This window comes from Haliotis rufescens, unplaced genomic scaffold (assembly GCF_023055435.1).
Source record: "Haliotis rufescens isolate VD_foot unplaced genomic scaffold, xgHalRufe1.0.p SCAF_7, whole genome shotgun sequence".
Taxonomy (NCBI): domain Eukaryota; kingdom Metazoa; phylum Mollusca; class Gastropoda; order Lepetellida; family Haliotidae; genus Haliotis; species Haliotis rufescens.
In genome coordinates, this window is record NW_025964361.1 from 40552219 (window position 1) to 40571592 (window position 19374).

The 19374-nt window shown below is 43.2% G+C and overlaps 2 protein-coding genes across 2 annotated transcripts; both read right to left on the reverse strand.

The window, feature by feature from the left end:
• Positions 1-816: 816 nt before the first annotated feature.
• On the reverse strand, positions 817-7290 carry LOC124132655 (ceramide phosphoethanolamine synthase-like). The gene is made up of 5 exons (XM_046496664.2): positions 7047-7290; positions 4922-5985; positions 2896-3015; positions 2232-2312; positions 817-1520 (listed from the first exon to the last, which is right to left on the reverse strand). The coding sequence occupies exons 2-5, from the start codon at positions 5672-5674 to the stop codon at positions 1482-1484; spliced, it is 993 nt and encodes a 330-aa protein (XP_046352620.2). The 5' UTR covers positions 5675-5985; positions 7047-7290; the 3' UTR covers positions 817-1481.
• A 4973-nt stretch (positions 7291-12263) lies between these two features.
• On the reverse strand, positions 12264-18415 carry LOC124132656 (toll-like receptor 2). The gene is made up of 2 exons (XM_046496666.2): positions 18291-18415; positions 12264-16437 (listed from the first exon to the last, which is right to left on the reverse strand). The coding sequence occupies exon 2, from the start codon at positions 16414-16416 to the stop codon at positions 13306-13308; it is 3111 nt and encodes a 1036-aa protein (XP_046352622.2). The 5' UTR covers positions 16417-16437; positions 18291-18415; the 3' UTR covers positions 12264-13305.
• Between the last annotated feature and the right edge of the window lie 959 nt (positions 18416-19374).

Sequence of the window (19374 nt, forward strand, 5' to 3'; positions counted from 1 at the left end):
ATGTCATCGATCCCCATTGCGTAGATCGATGCTCATGATATTATTCACTGGATTGTCTGGTCCAGACTCGATTATTTACAGACCGCCGTCATATAGCTGGAATATTGCTGAGTGCGGCGTTAAACAACCAACCAACCAACCAACCAACCATAGTATTTGTTTGTTTAACGCCGCACTCAGCAGCAATATTCCAGCTATATGACGGTGGTCTGTAAATTATCGAGTCTGGACCTAACAATCCAGTGATTGACATCATGGGCATCGATCCACGCAATTGGGATACGATGACATGCATCAAACCAGGTCAGCGAACCTGACCACCCGATCCCGTTAGTCGCCTTTTACGACAAGCATAGTCGCCTTTCACGGCAAGCATGGGTTGCTGAAGACCTACTCTACCCCGGATCTTCACGGGTCTGTTCCATAGTGAATACGGGCGGTGGGGTAGCCTGGTGGTTAAAGCGTTCGCTCGTCACGCCGAAGGCCCGGTTTGAATCCCCACATGGGTACAATGTGTGAAGCCCATTTCTGGTGTCCCCCGCAGTGATATTGCTGGAATATTGCTAAAAGCGGCGTAAAGCAATACTCAATCAATCAAACATCGTGAATACCGGTGCAGACAGCACGCGTGAATCTTATAAATGTAGTAGGGGACACGGTTGGCCCAGTCGTCTTTGGCGCCGCGATTCGCTGTGCAGAGTTGCGTCCCCTGGGCACGCCAGAAACCTTTGATTGTGGGTTCGAATCCCGGATCGCCCCGATTGTTTCTAGGTTTGTCAGCACCATACTCGTGGGTTTCACCGTAGTGGTAAACGTCTGAGACCTGCATCATTTCTGGCTTTCCTCCCACATTAAGCTGAAACACCGCGATATAATCGGAATACTGTTAAAAGCGGCGTAAAACCAAACTCACTCACTCACTATAAATGTAGTACATGCTATACTTCACATAATGACTAAAAACTGGATAATTACTGAGTTTAAACTATAGAGTTGAATGATTTTACAGACGCCTCATCATTGCCATGTACCCAAAACAATGTGCAACTTGTTGTTTCTTAGCTTGCGGGAAATCCTTGTATAATAGTAGGTATCGTCAGTTTGTACACTTACTTACTTATATTGGAGATTTTACGTGCGCTTTCCGGCTGTAAGCGTATGTCGCACACAGTGTTTGTACACAGTTGGGGCATGATACACTTGTATATGGCAAGTCGTTATTATCAAAGGCACTGCGCCAACACCATGCAAGTATCATCCGGCAACCATATCAATATAGAAACAAACCCACATCACACACTGGTTGTATTGTCAGTTTGCACCTTGCACTGTTGTGTGGATGTGTCCGATTGGTTTTTCGAGTCGTGAAAACGGAAGAGCATTGTGGAGGAGATGCATGGTGAATGGTATGGAAGAAACTTGAGAACCCGACACGGGCTGTGGAGATCGTGTTGATGTGGACCACGTGTTGTCTACAAACGTCACGAGGTGAACTCACCGCCGAGGATAATAGAATTCATCTGAAATTCAGAGTTCAAATTATATCAATACATGACATAAAATAAATTAAATGTTTCTCGGGCACATTTGTCTCAAAGAGCAAGTGATGCTGAAGGAACACTCTTTACATTTTCCCCACCAAGAATGCCAACAAACACATCCTTTAATACAATGTCAGTGTATTTATAGATAACAGAGTATACTTTATTTGAAGTATTTTGAGTATTTTGATAAATGTATTTTTTATTAGCAATAAAAATGACTGACGCGCGATATTTAAAATGACGCACCAATGACCGAGAAATCTTTTCTTCTTCAGCCTTGTATTATTCATCATTTTTAAAATGACAACGGGCATATATATAATAGTCTACCCGGAGCTACCGATTTCCACGTCAATGAATGTTGTAAGTGTGGACAAAGCCTCACTGCTCCCATCATTCATTCACAGACAATCTTTCCGGAGTTGGTTATTCTCTACTTGCTTAGGTCTTCAGCAACCCATGTTTGTCGTAAGATGCGACTAACGGGATCGGGTGGTCAGGCTTGCTGACTTGTTTGATGCATGTCATCGTATCCCAATTGCGTGGATCGATGCTCATGATGTCAATGACTAGATTGTCAGGTCCTGACTCGATTATTTACAGACCGCCGTCATAGAGCTGGAATACTGCTGAGCTCGGCGTTAAACAACAAACAAACAAACAAAACGGGTTTAGGGAGACACTCACATGGACGATGTAGACATAACACATGGACATGAGGATTATCACTGTCGGGTAGAAGAAATACAGCGCCGTGCTCACATAGTCCTGAAAACATCATTGACATTTCATCAGCCACTGAACCCGCGGTAAGGGATAACATACCGCTAATATATAAACATCTTCAAAATCCATCCAGACCCTAACCAAAAAGTATCATCGAAAAACCTTAATTTTCTGACTGAATTCATGAAATGAGGTTCAACTTCCACTGTATGATGTACGCTGCCAAACACTTAGAACTATCTTCCCGTAAATGTTCTGTTAACGTCTCTGGAAGCTGTATTGACACCTAATATTAATGTAACTTATTTGCGTGATATATTAATCACTCCTGTACAAAAGTGAGTGAGTGAGTGAGTGAATTGTGTATTACCACACTTTCAATAATATTTCAGTTATATGTCAGAAATCCAAAAGTGATTCTGGTCTTACTATTTTGGTAAAACACGAACACGGTTATGGTGCCGACAAACCAAGAATCACAATTAAGGCGAATCTGGACCTACGATCACAGCATTCTGGTTTGAATAAGGGACGCAACTCTTCATAGCGATACGCGTCGCTTCTGACGACTGTTCACCCCTGGTCTCAACTACAGGATTTGTTTGAAAATCAAAAGGATTGTTACCCAGATTTTGTCCATGGCAATGGCGATGACAAGGTACTGGAACATCTGTTGGGTGAAGAACCGCCACATCCAGAGGAAGAGCCAGGTGGCCGAGGAGTGGAGAAGAGTCGTCTGCACGGTCTGGTCAAATTTGAAATGGGGACTATATTTTTAGAGTATTTATAGAATGATCATCACAAGAGCTGTTGTACCTCGTGTTCCAATATTACCGGTAAATATCAGGCCAAAACGACATTTCTTTGTTTCTCGGCACTTGATGCCTTTTTTTCTGAAATATGTTAAAAGGACGTCGTAATTATTACTTAACAGACACGAGAAACCACCTAGCACGGAATGGCATTAGAGTTGTCTACCTTTGCACAAGTGACACAAGTTTTACCATGAAAACCGTACGCTGAGAGAAAGAGAGAGAGCGTGTGTGTGTGTGTGTGTTTTAAATGCTTAAATATCAAAGGACCTTGTGAGAGAGAGAGTGCGTATGTGCGTGTGCGTGCGTGCGTGCGTGCATGAACTGCCTATATACCAAAGGACCTTGTGTCCATACCTTACTGACAAATGCCTATTATCGGATAACGTTGCGTAGTGAGCAGTAATAATAACAACAGTAAATTACAGAGCCTCCTAGTCCTAATAAGGCTTAAATAAGGCTGTAATACTGCCAACGGAATCTACAAATCATAACCCACATAAGGCGTAATCTTCATAATCTTAAACATTTCAGAAGATAAAGTAACAGAAAAGTGAAATGAACCATAATGTACAAATGACGTTTCCGATTTTGTTCAATTAATGTATGAAAAAATGACACTAGGGGATACAAAGGCCCGGTGATATGCGACGCCAGAACGTATACGTATTGTCCTGGGCCCCGTTCCTCAAAGCGATCTTCACGCTAAGATGATCGTAAGCCTATGTTTAAGTTGGGTCTTACGATCACCTCAGCGCTAAGATCGCTTTGAGGAACGGGGCCCTGTGTTGCAGCTGCATGCCAGATTTCGATGACAGGGTTCCAGACCCTTGGGCTCGAAGCAGAAAAAAATTGTCGTGAGTTTAACCACTGTGGATGTCACTCAGCAATCATCTTCCCGAGGCAAGGGAGTTATCTGACTTTAAAAGTCCAGTTTCCACCTTTGCCGAACTAGGCTGGAATTCCTGGGCTCGACCGTAGCGCCACCAGTGGCTATTACGAGTTAAGTCCCTTCTATGCCTCTCCTATGGACCAATCAGATTCCACCTCTCGTGTCACTTGCGTTTGCTTCAAACAAAATGGCGGCGCCCAGTCAAGATGATCTGATGGACAATCAAGATCTATATTGTGAGAAAACGGGTCTTACATCGCGAAATGCATCAAATCACGTGAGCACCTTGATTAAAAAGTTGAAAAGATTTGGAAAATATCTGTTGACAACGAGTTGGCGGTGCACATGCTGTGCAAATCCTGCAATTGACCGAAATCTGCATGACAGTTTACGAACCGGATTTCGATTTCGGTGCGCGATTTTGTTTGGACTATGCATAGACTCGTTAGTCAAGCCAAAATCTAACTCCATAATACCAAGGGTGTAAACTGGACTTTTATAGTCAGTTAACTCTCTTGCCTCGGGAAGATACTCAGCAGTAATCCAGCTACAACACCGCGGTCTGAAAATAATCAAGTCTGGACCAGACAATCCAGTAACTGACATGAGCGTCGAGCGTCGATACGATGACATGCATCAACCAAGTCAGCGACCCGTGAAGATATACGGGGTAGAATAGGTCTTCAGCAACCCATGCCTGCCGTAAAAGGCGACTGACTATGCTTGTTATAATCGGCGACTAATGCGATCGGGTGTTCAGGCTCGCTGACTTGGTTGATGCATGTCATCGTATCCTAATTGCGTGGATCGATGCTCATAATGCCAATCGCTGGATTGTCTGGTCAAGACACGATTATTTACAGACCGCCGTCATATAGCTGGATTATTGCTGAGTGCGGCGTTAAATAACAAACAAACAAATAAACAATACCACAATTCAACCTTACCGTCAGCTGTGGATCATGGAATGGCTTCTCCAGGAATCGCTCAAGGTGCATAATGAAATAGGCGAGGAATCCATAGGACAGAACAACCAATAATACATATAAGAAAATGTTGAAAACAATCACACAATTTCTTGGGGCCTGTACATATAAACCATTTCCAATAGACACATCGTTTGTCCTTCGGCTGCCGTAATGTCTTACAACATACACAGCAACGCCCACGCACAGGACGACACCCCCAAGCATGTCGCAAACGCTGTTGTGAGTTGTTCCATATAAACCGTGAAAGGAGCTGAATATTGGACGACCAGCCTGGCTGCGATACACGACACCAGCAAAACTGACCAGCCATGTTCGGAGCTCGAACAAAAACGCTCCCATTCGTCGATGACGTAAGTTGTCAGACGACACCATCTTCCCTACGACGATGCTGACGACGGCGTGAGTGGCGCTGATGATGTTGGGGGAGATGAAGGAAAACATGCTGCTGAAGTTGGTCATGTAGTTGAACACTTCCGTTGATGGCCTGATAATGTAATGGTTTGTCTGGTCCAAAACTAGCAGCCTTATCGTCAGCGGATGGAAGGGCGAGAAGACACTAGGATCATCAATGGCTGCTTCTTTGACTAAACTGGTATTGTGAAGTGTCTGATATAAAATTATATCCATTATAATGTAATACACAGCGATCACAGAACACACAAACAGAATCACAGCATTCTCTTCGCGGAAGTAATGGAAGCAAGGCGCCATTTCAAACTCACGCCTGTCTTTGATATGATAAATCTCCGCTAAAAAATCACTTGTTCATTAATTAGGCATACACAATTCAATAACAGATCGGGTAGTTGAAGTTCAAGGTCAGGGTCACTTGGAGGATGCAATAGTGTTGTTGTTTGTTTATGTTTTCATGATGATACTGTCATTTGCATGACTGTATCCACATAATATTTCCCACACGACTGATAATACTAAAGAGGCAAGTAAAACCACGAAGTTGTTGATATTTGGTACGTGACTTCCCTCGCTTCCATGGCTGTTCCTGCTTGTTTTCGAAAAAAAACCTGGAAAAGAACAAAATATAGGAAATACATCAGGAACATTACGAGATAACTATACACATGTAATGTCTCAATAAAAGGGGTATCCCCTGGGGTTTACCAGGTATAATTGGCCCCAGTAGCCTATACTTGTCTTGAATGAATAGGGCGGTGAGGCTCGATGACTTGCCTCATTGCGTAACTTCGTACCCCGACGTCGTTGGACGTTGCACTCAATAGCAATTATTGGTTTACATGGTCCAGGCTCGATTATATACGGTGGCACGGGTGGCCCAGTCGTCTAAGGCGCCGCGATTCGCTGTGCAGAGTTGCGTCCCTTAGGCACGCCAGAAACCTATGATTGTGGGTTCTAATCCCGGTTCGCCCCGATTATGTTTCTAGGTTTGTCAGCACCATTCCCGTGCTCGTGGGTTTCACCGAAGTCGTAAACGTCTGAGACCTGCATGACTTCGGGCTTTCCTCCCACAATAAGCTGTCACGCCGTGATATAACTGGAATAATGTTAAAAGCGGCGTTAAACCCAACTCACTCACTCACTCACTAGATCATATACAGGCTTCCGTCAAATATCTGGAACATACTGGCTGTGGCGTTACACAACAATCAAAAGAAATAAATGAAAGTGTGATACATTTGGTTAAGTGGCAGTATATACAGAGGTTATCACGCCAGTGTGTTTGGGGATGGTAAATATCCTGTATTAGGAATAAATATTGTATTCAGCGAGCCTAAGAAAGGAACCTTTAAAAAATATGTTTTTGGTTTTGATGTTCCATGAACGCGAAACACTCCGCGCGAATACAACAACTTATGTCCCAACATTCGTTGGGTTCCGGCCTATTTTCTATAGTGACGAGTGACCGCGGAAACCAGGGGAGTCCCAGCAAAGACAGAAGGCGACACCCATGGGAGGTAACTCCAGTATGCTTGGGTGACTAAGGATGATTAATTGGTCGGGTACTGAAATAACACCTCGAGTAAGGTTACACACGAGCTGAAAGTTGTTGTAGTTTACTTGTTGATTCCAAAGTCTAACTGTACTATCTGAAGACAGATATACTCACTTCAGTTGTGAACGCACTCAACAAATCACTCCCTGATCTGTCAATGACAATGTCTCCTCTCGCCGGACAGCTCGTAAACTATGTCTATATTTAGATTGACGGGCGTTTTGCGACAGCCGCACAGCCCTTTTGTAAACATGGGTATTTGAACATTTACAATCTAAATTGTGTCACTGCGTTTTCGTATACGTTATTTATATGGGTGCCTCGTCTGAAAAAAAGTGTTGTACACAGTTCTAGAATACCGTATTTCTTCTTGTATTTCGCGCATGCCGCTAAAACAGCATCAATTAGAGGAAATACGGTACTTGCACTTGCTGACCTGACACATGGTGCTTCTGGTGTGTGTGTGTGTGTGTGTGCGTGTGCGTGTGCGTGTGTAAAGTAAACTTGTATATACCGCAAGCCATCGACTCCATGTTATCACTTCATACCGAGAACAGTACACGATCCTTTGCATATAGGAATATGCAATTAACATTTTCAACGTTACATGTATCTCCTACGCACGCGCAGAATGCCCGTTGTTACAAGCAAGAAATGGTTATTCGATGGTGATGTTGATACGGGTATCACAGTTGTGATATGGACCTTGAGTTTGCAGTGTTTCGACCACTGTTTTCAGCCTAGAATATTTTGATAAAGTTGTAATATTTTGGTCAAATCCAATTGTCATATATCATTTTTGCATATTGTCCACATAGTGTATGTATTTGGTTATATGTAGACCAAGCCATAAGTTTACAAATAATACATGTTTATATCAAAGTAAATAATCACTGCCCACCGTAGTCGTTGGGCTGGGACGAGTCCAAATTTACTACCCGTGTACGCATCCCCCTATTACCCGACCCTACCCGGGTACCCACTGTAGGTCTCAGGAGATGTCTCAAAATGTCCGATTGGGAGCAAAACGTATTTAGATGCATGTATTAAACAATCTGGTCATTCATACACAGAAGTTGAATTAAGTTATATCTTTATTCAACCACATGAAAAATCAGATGGGTGCACAGTCAGAAAGAAATGCGAACATTAGTGACTTGTAGTGTAACCATAGAGTTCTAGATATTTTTTGTCATTAAACGATATATCACGTGACTCACCACGGGTCCGGGTAGTCCTGTGGGTCCCCGAGTCCTACTCAGTACCCACCCGACCCGGGTACCCGAGCTACCTGTCCCAGCCCTAGTTGTCATCAACTGTGTTTTGTTTTGTTTGTTGTTAAAAGCCGCATTCGGCAATATTCCAGCTATATGACGGCGGCCTGTAAATAATCGAGCCTGGACCAGACAATCCAGGGATTAATATCATGAGCATCGATCCACGCAATTAGGATACGATGACATGCATCAACCAAGTCAGCGAGCTTGACCACCCGATACCGTCAGTCGCCAAGCATAGTCGCCTTTCACGGCAAGCATGGGTTCTAACCTGGATCTTCACGGGTTAGGGGGACTACTGAAAGGTGTTGACTCACATTGAATGCACTTCACAATACCTTTTTTGACTTCATCCCGGCAGAGGAGTGTGTAACATTGCTATTCTGTCCCACGCACTGCACATGGACACGATGCAGTGATTTCCCAGAAAGCTTCTGAGAACTTTTGGAAAAGGACTTCACATGGTATACATCTTCACAGGTCTAGTCATCTACAACAATGCTACATTCTATACTAAACTGCCGGTCACAAAAAAGCATACACCCATATTTGATGATGGCTAACTAACAAGTAATGGTGATGTATTTGATACGGGTATCGTAGTCGTGTTTCGGACCTTAAGTTTGCAGTGTTTTGGCGACTGGTGTCATTCCTAGTGAAGTTTTTATAACGTTTATTATGTTTTGGTCAAATCCAGTGTTCAAGTGTATACTTTCTTTGCCCGGCAGTGTAGTTTGCATGTGCGTATATCTGCATTTATGATAAAGTGCTTTATAACGGTTATATTGTAGGCCTGACTGCTTCAGGGTTTTACTTTGTCATCTTTATTACATTATACGACGAACGACCGCCTCCGTGGTCTGGTGGTAGAGCGTCCGCCCGGGGAGCGAAAGGTCCGGGGTTCTATCCCCGGCCGCGTCATACCAAAAGACATTAAAAAATGATACTTGTTGTTACCCTGTTTGACGTTCGGCATCAAGGGGCTAAAACAAGGACTGGGCGGCTCGGAGTCAGTATCGTGTGTCTGAGTGGGGTATTCATGTTAAACTGCGGCATGGTATCTCAGTGTGCTAGCACTATAAATCGGCCGGACTAGTACAAGCAGCCACACACACACACACACACACACACACGTTCATGCACGTCGCTATATAAGTGCAATAATCTTGGACGCGACGTTAAACCCCATTTTACCTCACCTTATACGACGAACACTGAAGCTTCTGTTGTCTGTTTCCGGCTAGACGCACTCCTGCTATAAGAGTTTCATCCTGAAAGTTTGAACGGCGAAGGAATTCTGGGCGTCAGTATAGAAAATAATGTTGATCAACTTCCACTTTACGCGTTACCAGAACAGCTCCCCACGTCACGACGATCCACGGAGCTGTGCTCCCTATTAGTACTACAGTGACTACGGTTATAACGAAGACGCTTATAACGAACTGACGGATATAACGAACTTACTTTTTAGTCCCGACTATTTGCTGTAGTTAGGCTGTATATATGCTTATAACGAACTACGGTTATAACGAACTAACAACAGTAGTCCCTTTGAGTTCGTTATAACCGTAGTTTACTGTAATTCATTAAGTGATACTCTAAAAAAACACTAACTATATGTTAGTCGTCTCCAACACCATACCGGGTAACACTTGATAATTCATCTTTTTTAAACTTTATTTTTGAAAGATGGAAAGCTCTACATCGCTTCCTACTTCTCACTTCCGAAATCTGTTTTGAACGATGGAAACTTGAAGTTTCAACGCCGCTTCCATCCTCTTACTTCCGTACACCGTTGTCGAAAGATGGAAAGCTCAAAAGCTTTACAGCGGGTATGTCTTCCCACTTTTGTAAACATGGTTTTGGGGATTTCTGCCAATTTTCAACTTTATTTTGCATTGCTTTGAAAAGAAAGATTACGAAGGCGATTGTTTCGCTTTTTTACTCTCATCTTTTTAAAATGAGAAAGATGAAGGTTTACTACATACATTCTTTTACCACAGGTTTTGCTCTAAACTGGTTCTGGTTCTGCTTTGGTGTGCGCTGGTCAGCTTAGGACTTTCAGCCAACATCCCAGCGTCCCCCCAAAATAATCAGATTCTTGACACATTGTATTTATGTGAGCGCATCGCCTGCAATGTCTTTCCGTCCTTATAAAGTGGCTAAACCATACTTCTGGCAAGTTTCCAGTATTAATACACTCTGCACACAAAAAACTCGCAAAAGTGATATTAGACATACACTATATTTAATATATCATATAAATCAACAGGTGGTAATCGATTATTTAAAATTGACACACATCATTCTCATTGACCCAGGTTTCATAAGGCACACATGTAGATTTTCAAGGTTATGGTCGTCTGTGTTCATTATTTTGTATGGCCACCATTTGAGTCCAAAACTGACTGGCATCGTCCCATTAAAGCAGTCAGATTCCTATTTGTGGCCTGGGGAATGTTCACCCACTCTGCCTGCAGTGCTTGTGCCAACTGTCGGAGGTTCTGTGGTTGTTGCTGAGGTGCTCGCAGTAGCTGATCAAGTGCATACCATAAATGTTCGATTGGGTTTAAATCTGGAGACCTGGAGGGCCACGGCAGGACTTGTTGTGATTCCTGAAAAAAGGCTGTTGTCAGTCTTGTCGTGTTGCCTTGTTGGAAAATGACGTTCGCTTGTTGCATAATGGGAAGGACGTATATATTGTCGAAGAATATTATCTGTATATCGTTGTGCTGAACTTGCACCTTGAAGTCTGTTCTATCAGTGTAGGAGATGGCTGCCCACATCATCACACTACCACCGCCATATCTGTCCACTTACTGTCAGCATATGTTCGTTCCCTGCGACGCCTCCATTTCAGCTATGGCCTTGACATCAGTGTCGTCGCAGATGACGAGCCGGTCGAGCCGGCAGGCCCGTCTATGGGTCACACAATATCACATGCTTTTCCATAGACTTCGATAATAACGTTATGTTTGTTTTTAAGTTACTAGTAATTAATTACATGTACATGTATGCACAGTATGAACCGCCTGGCCTTAAAATTACAATAGGGGGCGGTCGGGTAACCTAGTGGTTAAAGCGTTCGCTCGTCACGCTGAAGACCCGGGTTCGATTCCCGTAAAACCACACCCACTCACTAATACTACAACAAAAACAAGATTTTGAAACACCAGTTGCTTTTCCGGGCACAGGAAGCTAAACACGCTAACCCCAGCCCCGCACCAACTATTTATGTGAGCCCTGATTTGAAGGTTGTATGAAGAGTCATGACAAATACACGTTATTCCGTGGGTCGTGTGTGTGTGTGTGTGTGTGTTCTTCTTTCTATATGAGATTAAACTACTAGTACATGCATGCCCAATATCGGTGCATGCCCAATATCTTAGTTTTTATTGAACTAAACACGTGTTTTAAGTTAACTAGTTGTATTTAGTTAAGTGCAAAAAGTTATGTGTACGCAGAAATTAAACAACAAATGTTTTGATATGCCCCCCAGGACAAGCAATGCGTCATTACCCACGCATCACTGAGTATCTGGTGATGTTGCATCAAGGTCACTCGTTCGTATATTCCAAACAATAGCGAATTCCGCAGTGTCACTGTCAGGGAAATAACTGCGCCGTACTCTTGTGGTAGATTTCGTCACAAGACCCAAGAAAACGTAATTGTGTATCTTTGCCCCATGCCGGTTTATTGTCATATAAATTAGGCTAGTTGAGTTATTATCTGTGAGGAAGCCACAAATTGACACAAGTCGTTTACCTTTTACCATTGGCCCGTGAAGATCCGGGGTAGAATAGCTATTCAGCAACCCATGCTTGCCGTAAAAGGCGACTATGCTTGTCATAAGAGGCATAGGCGACTACGGGATCGGGTGGTCCAGCTCGCAGACTTGGTTAATACATGTCATCGATCCCAATTGCGTGGATCGATGCTCATGATATCAATCACTGGATTGTCTGGTCCAGACTCGATTATTTACAGACCGCCGTCATATAGCTGGAATATTGCTGAGTGCGGCGTTAAACAACAAACAAACAAACAAATGATATCAGCATAAGCGAAGCATGCATGTTAATTTATTTCCAGCAAAGAATTTGCAGACATTTCTAGAAACCCAATACATCGTTAACAATCACGTCCCGGTGATAGTCTGCACGCACCCCATCCGTGAAGATCCGGGTTAGAATAGGTTTTCAGCAACCAATGCTTGCCGTAAAAGGCGACTATACATATGCTTGTCGTAAGAGGCGACTAACGACATAGGGTGGTATACGCACCCTTATGTACATCACATTGCATAATTCTTCCCTGGCTTGTATGCCTTATACGGTCCTCTGTCAGCTGTTAAACATTGTGTCTAGAAACACGCGAAGTGCGTGAGTGAGTTGGGTTTAACGCCGCTTTTAACAGTATTCCAGTTATATTGCGGCGTGTCAGCTTAATGTTGGACCCATCAAGCTTACGCGCTTTGACATCCCTGAAATATTCTCCCAATTGCATGGATCGATGCTCATGATGTCGATGGCTTCTCTGGTCCAGACTCGATTATAGATAGGCCGCCGCCTTACAGATGGAATATTGCTGAGTGCGGCGTTAAACAACAAACAATCAAACAGCTTCTGTATTCAGAACGACGTTTCTCAACAGGCGCTTGTACCTTTGATTGGTAAAAAGTTGATAAATGTGTGAAAAGCATCACTGGTGTCGCAACGTAATAATACTAAAATCGCCTTCGTGGTCTAGTTGATAGAGCGTCTGCCGGGGGTGCGGAAGGTCGTTGGTTCGATCCCCTGGCCGCGTTATACTTATTGTTACTCTGCCTTGGCTCAGTATTAAGGTGATAAAACAAGCACTGGTCGTCTCGGAGTCAGAATACTGTGTCTGAGTGGGATATTCTTGTTAAACTGCGGCGTGGTATATTAGTGGGCTGGCACCAAAACACCGAAATTAGTCCGTAATAGTACAAGCACACGCACATGGATACGCACACACACATGCATGTTGCTACATATGTGCAATAATCTTGAACGCGACGTTAAACCCCATAAACCTCACCTAACTTAAACCAAGGTAAAACCTAACTCACTCACTCACTCCCGATTATCAACCGAATGAGTTGGTCCTTCAGCGTGTTCCGCCCTAACATCATGCCACGGCTGACTGTTAATGGAAATCAGGTCCATAACAGGAGACGGGATCCCCGCAGGTCCAGTTTCGTGCTGGACCCCACAATCCACGTCCTGGTCTTCCTCCGTCGAGGCACCTCCTGGTTCCGCTTCTAAAATTGTAGGTCTATTCTTTCTAAGCGCTGTGTCCAGCTTTCGCCAAAGTTCAGCTTGTCCTGTCTCATCGTCAGTCCATGGGAGACACACGACCCTGTTCCACATGTTCTGGAGAAAGAAGGGAAGTCTATGTATTGGAATGTTGTCCTTGATGATGACAAATATCTTATGACTGAGTTTTTCAAGGGACCTCAGCGCCACCATCTGAAACTCGAACTCACAGTATGAAGACTCCAGGTAGGTTTCGGTGATAACGAACAAAGATGCTCGACTCGCATACAGTTTCTCAACAACCTCTTCCCTGATGTAATTCCCCGGGAGGAAATCCCGATCGTAGAACGCAAGCTTGAAACCGAGCTCTGTCTCAAGCTTTGCCACAAGGGTCAGTATCAGCCATTCTGTTTCATGATGACTATAGCAAACAAACAAATCGTACCTTATACCATCAGTTGGTTCAATTAGAGGGACATACACACCCCATTTCATTTTCATTTTGAGCCAAATGTATTTCAGAGTCCATCGATTTCTGTAACAAAGGGACACAAAAAGCAATCCAACGATGAGTGGAACAGTGATACAGATGACAATTATCATCAACATTGGACCCATGCACGTCAGTTCCATTTCTCCCAGCGCGTCGTTAAGTAACCGTGTATTAAAGATGGAGCCATTGGGCATTTTGCAATTATAACCATCTTCATTATCAAGACTCACTTTCGTTGATGTTATCCATTTCACAAACTCGAGCTCATTGCAACCACATGACAATAAATTGCCTTTAAGGTGTAGTTTGAAGGTCCCGTTCATGGCCAAACTTTCAAGTTGTTCCCTGACTGGATGCCCAATAACTTTGATGTCGTTGTAGGACAAGTCGAGTTCACGAAGGATCGGTAGCTTCAACCACGTCATAGGTATGGCGGTTAACTTGTTTCGTGACAGGTTTATAGAAGAGAGACGCTGGTTACACGTGAAAAGGTCTTCAGGAAGATTTTTCAAATTGTTCTGTGCCATGGAAATGGATATTAGACTTTTTAGAGGAGCTAAGAGTGTGTGATCCTTTACATCCTGAAAACCAACATCCAGATGTGAATTGTCAAGTCTCAGCTCTATCAGGTTAGTGAACGTTTTGAAAAGTTTCATATTGATTCTGTAGCAGTTGGATTGAGACATGTTCAGGTAAAGAAGGGACTCCAGTCCTTCAATTTGACTTCTACAGTTGAAAGGGTTGCTGGATATGTCCAGGATTCTCAATCCTTTGGCTCCGACGACTTTATAACTTCCGGAAATTTCAGAGGATCCAGTGTAGGAATGACTGAAGTTAGCAAAATATAACATATTTGGAATTACAAATGTCTGTTCTGTATGTATGCTACTTTTGTTTGAATTGAAACTTTTGACTTTATCCGTGATGTACCGTTTAGATGATCTCCTCTGAGACGAAAAATCCAGATATGTAAGATGAGGTACTTTTCCAAGAGCTGTTAGAAGAGCCTTTGTGCTCTGTGAACTGTTCAGAGCGTTATTTCGAAGAGACAATGTTGTCAGACAAGGTGATAAGATTTTGCTTATAAACGTTGGTTCGATGTAAACTATACTGTCGTTGGATAAATCTAGATCCTTGATGCAGGGGAAAAGGTGAGAACTGGTAAACGTCATACGCGTATCAATTTGCTTGAGGCTTCCTAATCCCAGATAACGTAGTTGGTGTTTAGAAAGGGCTCCAAATACCATATTCATATTCAAATTAATGTTGTGGTTAAAGTCAGCATACAAAAGCCAGGTGAACCCTGAGAATGAGTCGTTTTGAATTGTTTGCAAGTTGCAGTATGACATATTTAAACCTTTCAAAGGACCTGTAATGTACAGAAACGTGTCATTATATAGAGCTTTAGTGAAACATGATTTCCCCTCTTTCCCAAAGGCCAGGTATTGTAAAGATGTTAGTGATTTGAAACCAGGCCCCAGTGCGATGTTTTCATATCCATCCAGTGTAAGGTTCCTCAGCCTCTTCAGCATTGATAAAGCTCTGTCGGGATACTCGGCATTGTTGGCTGGTGAAGTGCCCATGTTGCCGTGCAGGTAGAGGGTTAGGAGACTTTCTAAAGGTCTGAAGACAAACTCTGGGAAGAACTCAGATGATGACAGGTAGTTGAAACTAAGATCCAGTATCTGTAAGTTGGAAGTATTCACGAAAGCACCGATGTCAAAACTGTTGATAATGTTGTTCCTTAACACCAGGACACGAAGTTCAGTGTGTGGCACAGGGAAAGAGGCATTTGAAATACGACTGATACTGTTGTGACTCAGATCAAGGGTATGGCATCTTGAAATTGGGGGAACTGACCGCAGACCTCTATGGCTCATATTGCAAAAATTTGATTCAGCACTTATCTCAACAGCCGATGGGACAGTGGTGTTCACTTGAGTAGAAGTCTTTATGTCATATGATTGGTGAAATGGGCTCTTCCTGGACGTTCTCTTGTTGGGTGTTGGTCTTGATGATTGTCGATGGCCGCCATCTTGTCTACCTGTCATAAATACGCGACCAGTATCAGCCCAAAAAGTTGAACTAGGAGTCTTACCCTGCTTCTTCAGTGGAGGCCGATCAGTGAATCCATTTCTTGTGTTTTGTGTGTTTGATCTGTCAGTGGCCTCCATCCTTTTCTCGTGTGATATCCTCATACTGTTCCTGGTAAGCTCCAATATAGAAGGGAGTCCAGGGCCGTCGTCTTCCCTTGGTCCGGTCCCTCTGTTCTTTGTCCACGCTTTTATGGTATTCCTCGCATACTTTCTTTGTGAGGCTACATGAAGGTTAGTGTCTTCGATTCTTTTCAGGGGATGCTGTGCCACAGCACCATTGCTTGAGAGCGCTATGAGGGTTACTGTCAGGAAGAGAACCAGCATCCACACTGATGCCATATTCCTCCAAAGGAATTCTTGCTGCAAAACAAAGCATTGGATCAGTTGTTTTTATTTAAAAAATAAACGTTTCGCGGTCGTTGTTTATCGTACAATAACACACTGCAGATAGAATAAACCATGAGGGGCCCAGTAACTCTGCAGCGTTTTATTGTATGATAAACAACCTTTATTTCGTATGCGAGATATCAACATCACGTACAGCCTCTTTAAGGATGTAAATAAAAAGGACACGATTTCAAAATAGTTACCTGTATTTAAATAATGAAGACCGCGCCAATGTCGGAAGAATCCCATTTATGAACAGGGGGTTAAGTTTGGTATTTCCTGCATATTCTCACAATGTCACGTCGATTATCTGCACCTTTTCTCCCAGTACCGATTGTAATATCCCCCTCTCATTTTATAGGGTGCGATCGTTCGGCCATTAATAGCCGGGGTGGAATAGGTCTTCAGCAACCCATGCTTACCGTAAAAGGCGACTGTGCTTGTCGTAAGAGGCGACTAACGGAATCGGGTGGTCGAGCTCGCAGACTTGGTTGATGCATGTCATCAGTCCCAATTGCATGGATTGATGCTCATGATATCAATCACCGGATTGTCTGATCCAGACTCGATTATTGGGAGACCGCCGTCATATAGCTGGAATATTTCCGAGTGCGGCGTTAAACAACAAACAAAAAGCGTTTTACGGCAAGCATGGGTTGCTGAATCTCCGGATGTTCACGGGTCAGATATGGTTGATAAATCGCAATAAAGCAGTGTAGCCCAATACTCGCTCACTCATAATGTCAATAAATAAAAACAAAACTCTTCCATTACCACAAGAAATCTCTGCTAAACGCGGTTGTACAAATTCGACTGTATAATGAGCATGTGTTTATGAATCAATATCAAATAGAGATGATACCAGTGCACGCGAAAAGGTGGCACCTGTCACAAACACGGGCAAAGGCAAGTCAATTGTTCAGCTGAAAAAACCCACACGGGAACATATGGTATAAGTCAAAATTCCTCCCGTTTTTACCGAATATATAAACTCGGTTGGAACCCGTCGAATAAGCGCGGTAGACACTTCAGGACACAGGTCTCCCTTTCATTGTTGGGATATTGTGTTCTAACACCTTTTTGGGCGGTCGGGTAGCCTAGTGGTTAAAGCGTTCGCTCGTCACGCTGAAGACCCGGGTTCGAATCCCGACATGGGTACAATGTGTGAAGCCCATTTCTGGTGTCCCCCGCCGTGATATTGCTGGAATATTGCTAAAAGCGGCGTAAAACCAAACTCACTCACTCACTCACTCTAACACCTTTTATGAATTGAGGGTTTTTCGTTAAAAATAAAAACAATTTATAACATAATGGGAATGTTAAAACACATATAACAAAATGAATTATCACAGACAGTTCCAAACAAAATTAGAAATGCAGGAATTGTCTTTCCAATTACTCATAACACCCATGTCCCCACAGACTTTCAACAGAACTTATTACAAATTGGCCACGGCGGCATGGAATGGCCGACGTGGGATAAACGCGACCCGTGCTCAAGGACTGATGTACCCAAATCAGATCACTGCCTCTTAGATGTAAAACCCATTTGTCGTGTCTCGCCGCCATGATATCCCGGGTCATTGTTAAAAGTAGCGATACACTCTATTTTCTCACTCGATTGTGCGCATGATTGTACTACCAAATGCAATACAATTGAGACATTGTGTTCGTTAATGAAAATCGAACATATTTATATCTCAATGGAGCATGAAAGATATATGATTTTGCATTACCTATTTAGAAGCTGCACATGAAATATGATAATCTTCTAGGAATGCGTAGCTGATCAGGTTAAGATACAAATTCCTGTGATTAAAACGTACCTTCTGAAGATATATATGAATCAGTTGGGGAAGAGAATGTAGCCAAGAGACATCCCACACAGTGACACTGAGGTACTTGCCATATGTTGGTCAGGATGGTGATGGGGATTTCACTTCAACGCATGGATGAATACCCTCCTTTTTTTCCTCTCATCCGGGTGGGAAGAATGTAGGTGAATCCCCAAGCTTTCCCGGGGACCATCTCATCACCCTTCCAATCCTTATTTCATATCTGGTGGATTAATGGCAATCTCTTTAAAATCAGATCCTTCACTCAGATACGATACCCGTCTGCGCGGATAGAAGGTCGCGTCAAAATAATGGATGCGTGGATTCTTGAGCCACGTATCAGCTTTCTGAAACTACTTGTCTTCATTTCATTACCCATACCCTTAACATGCTTACCCTTTGCGAGAACACCTGGTGTCATCACTGATTTTCAGATATCTCTTCATATCATTCTCACCGCTAATTTGCCCTTTCCACCCGTGTAGATCCGGGGTAGAACAGGGCCCACTTGCACAAAGCGATCTTAGTGCTAAGACTATCGTAAGCCTATGTTAAAGTATGGGAGTTACGATCATCTTAGCGCTAAGATCGCTTTGTGCAAGTGGGCCCAGGTCTTCAGCAACCCATGCTTATCGTAAAAGACGACTATGCTTGTCGTAAAAGGCGACTAACGGATCGGGTGGTCAGGCTCGCTGACTTGGTTGATGCATATTAACGTATCCCAGTTGCGTGGATCGATGCTCATGATGTCAACCACTGGATCGTCTTGTCCAAACTTATTTATTTACAGACCGCCGTCATATAGCTGGAATATTGCTGACTGCGGCGTTAAACAACGTACAAACAAACAAACTTTACAACCAATGGTATATGTTGATCTTCAGTTGATCATCGAGAACGGTTGTATAGCATTTACTAATAAATATATTTTCCACCTGGATTCGGCAATTTCGACAGCAGCAAAAAGAAAACCAACACAGAACACCAGGATACCCTCCGTAGCATTATCCTTATATGATTTTGGTTTTCAATATTCCAGCTGTATGACAGGCCAGGCCTGTAACAACTTTTCCTT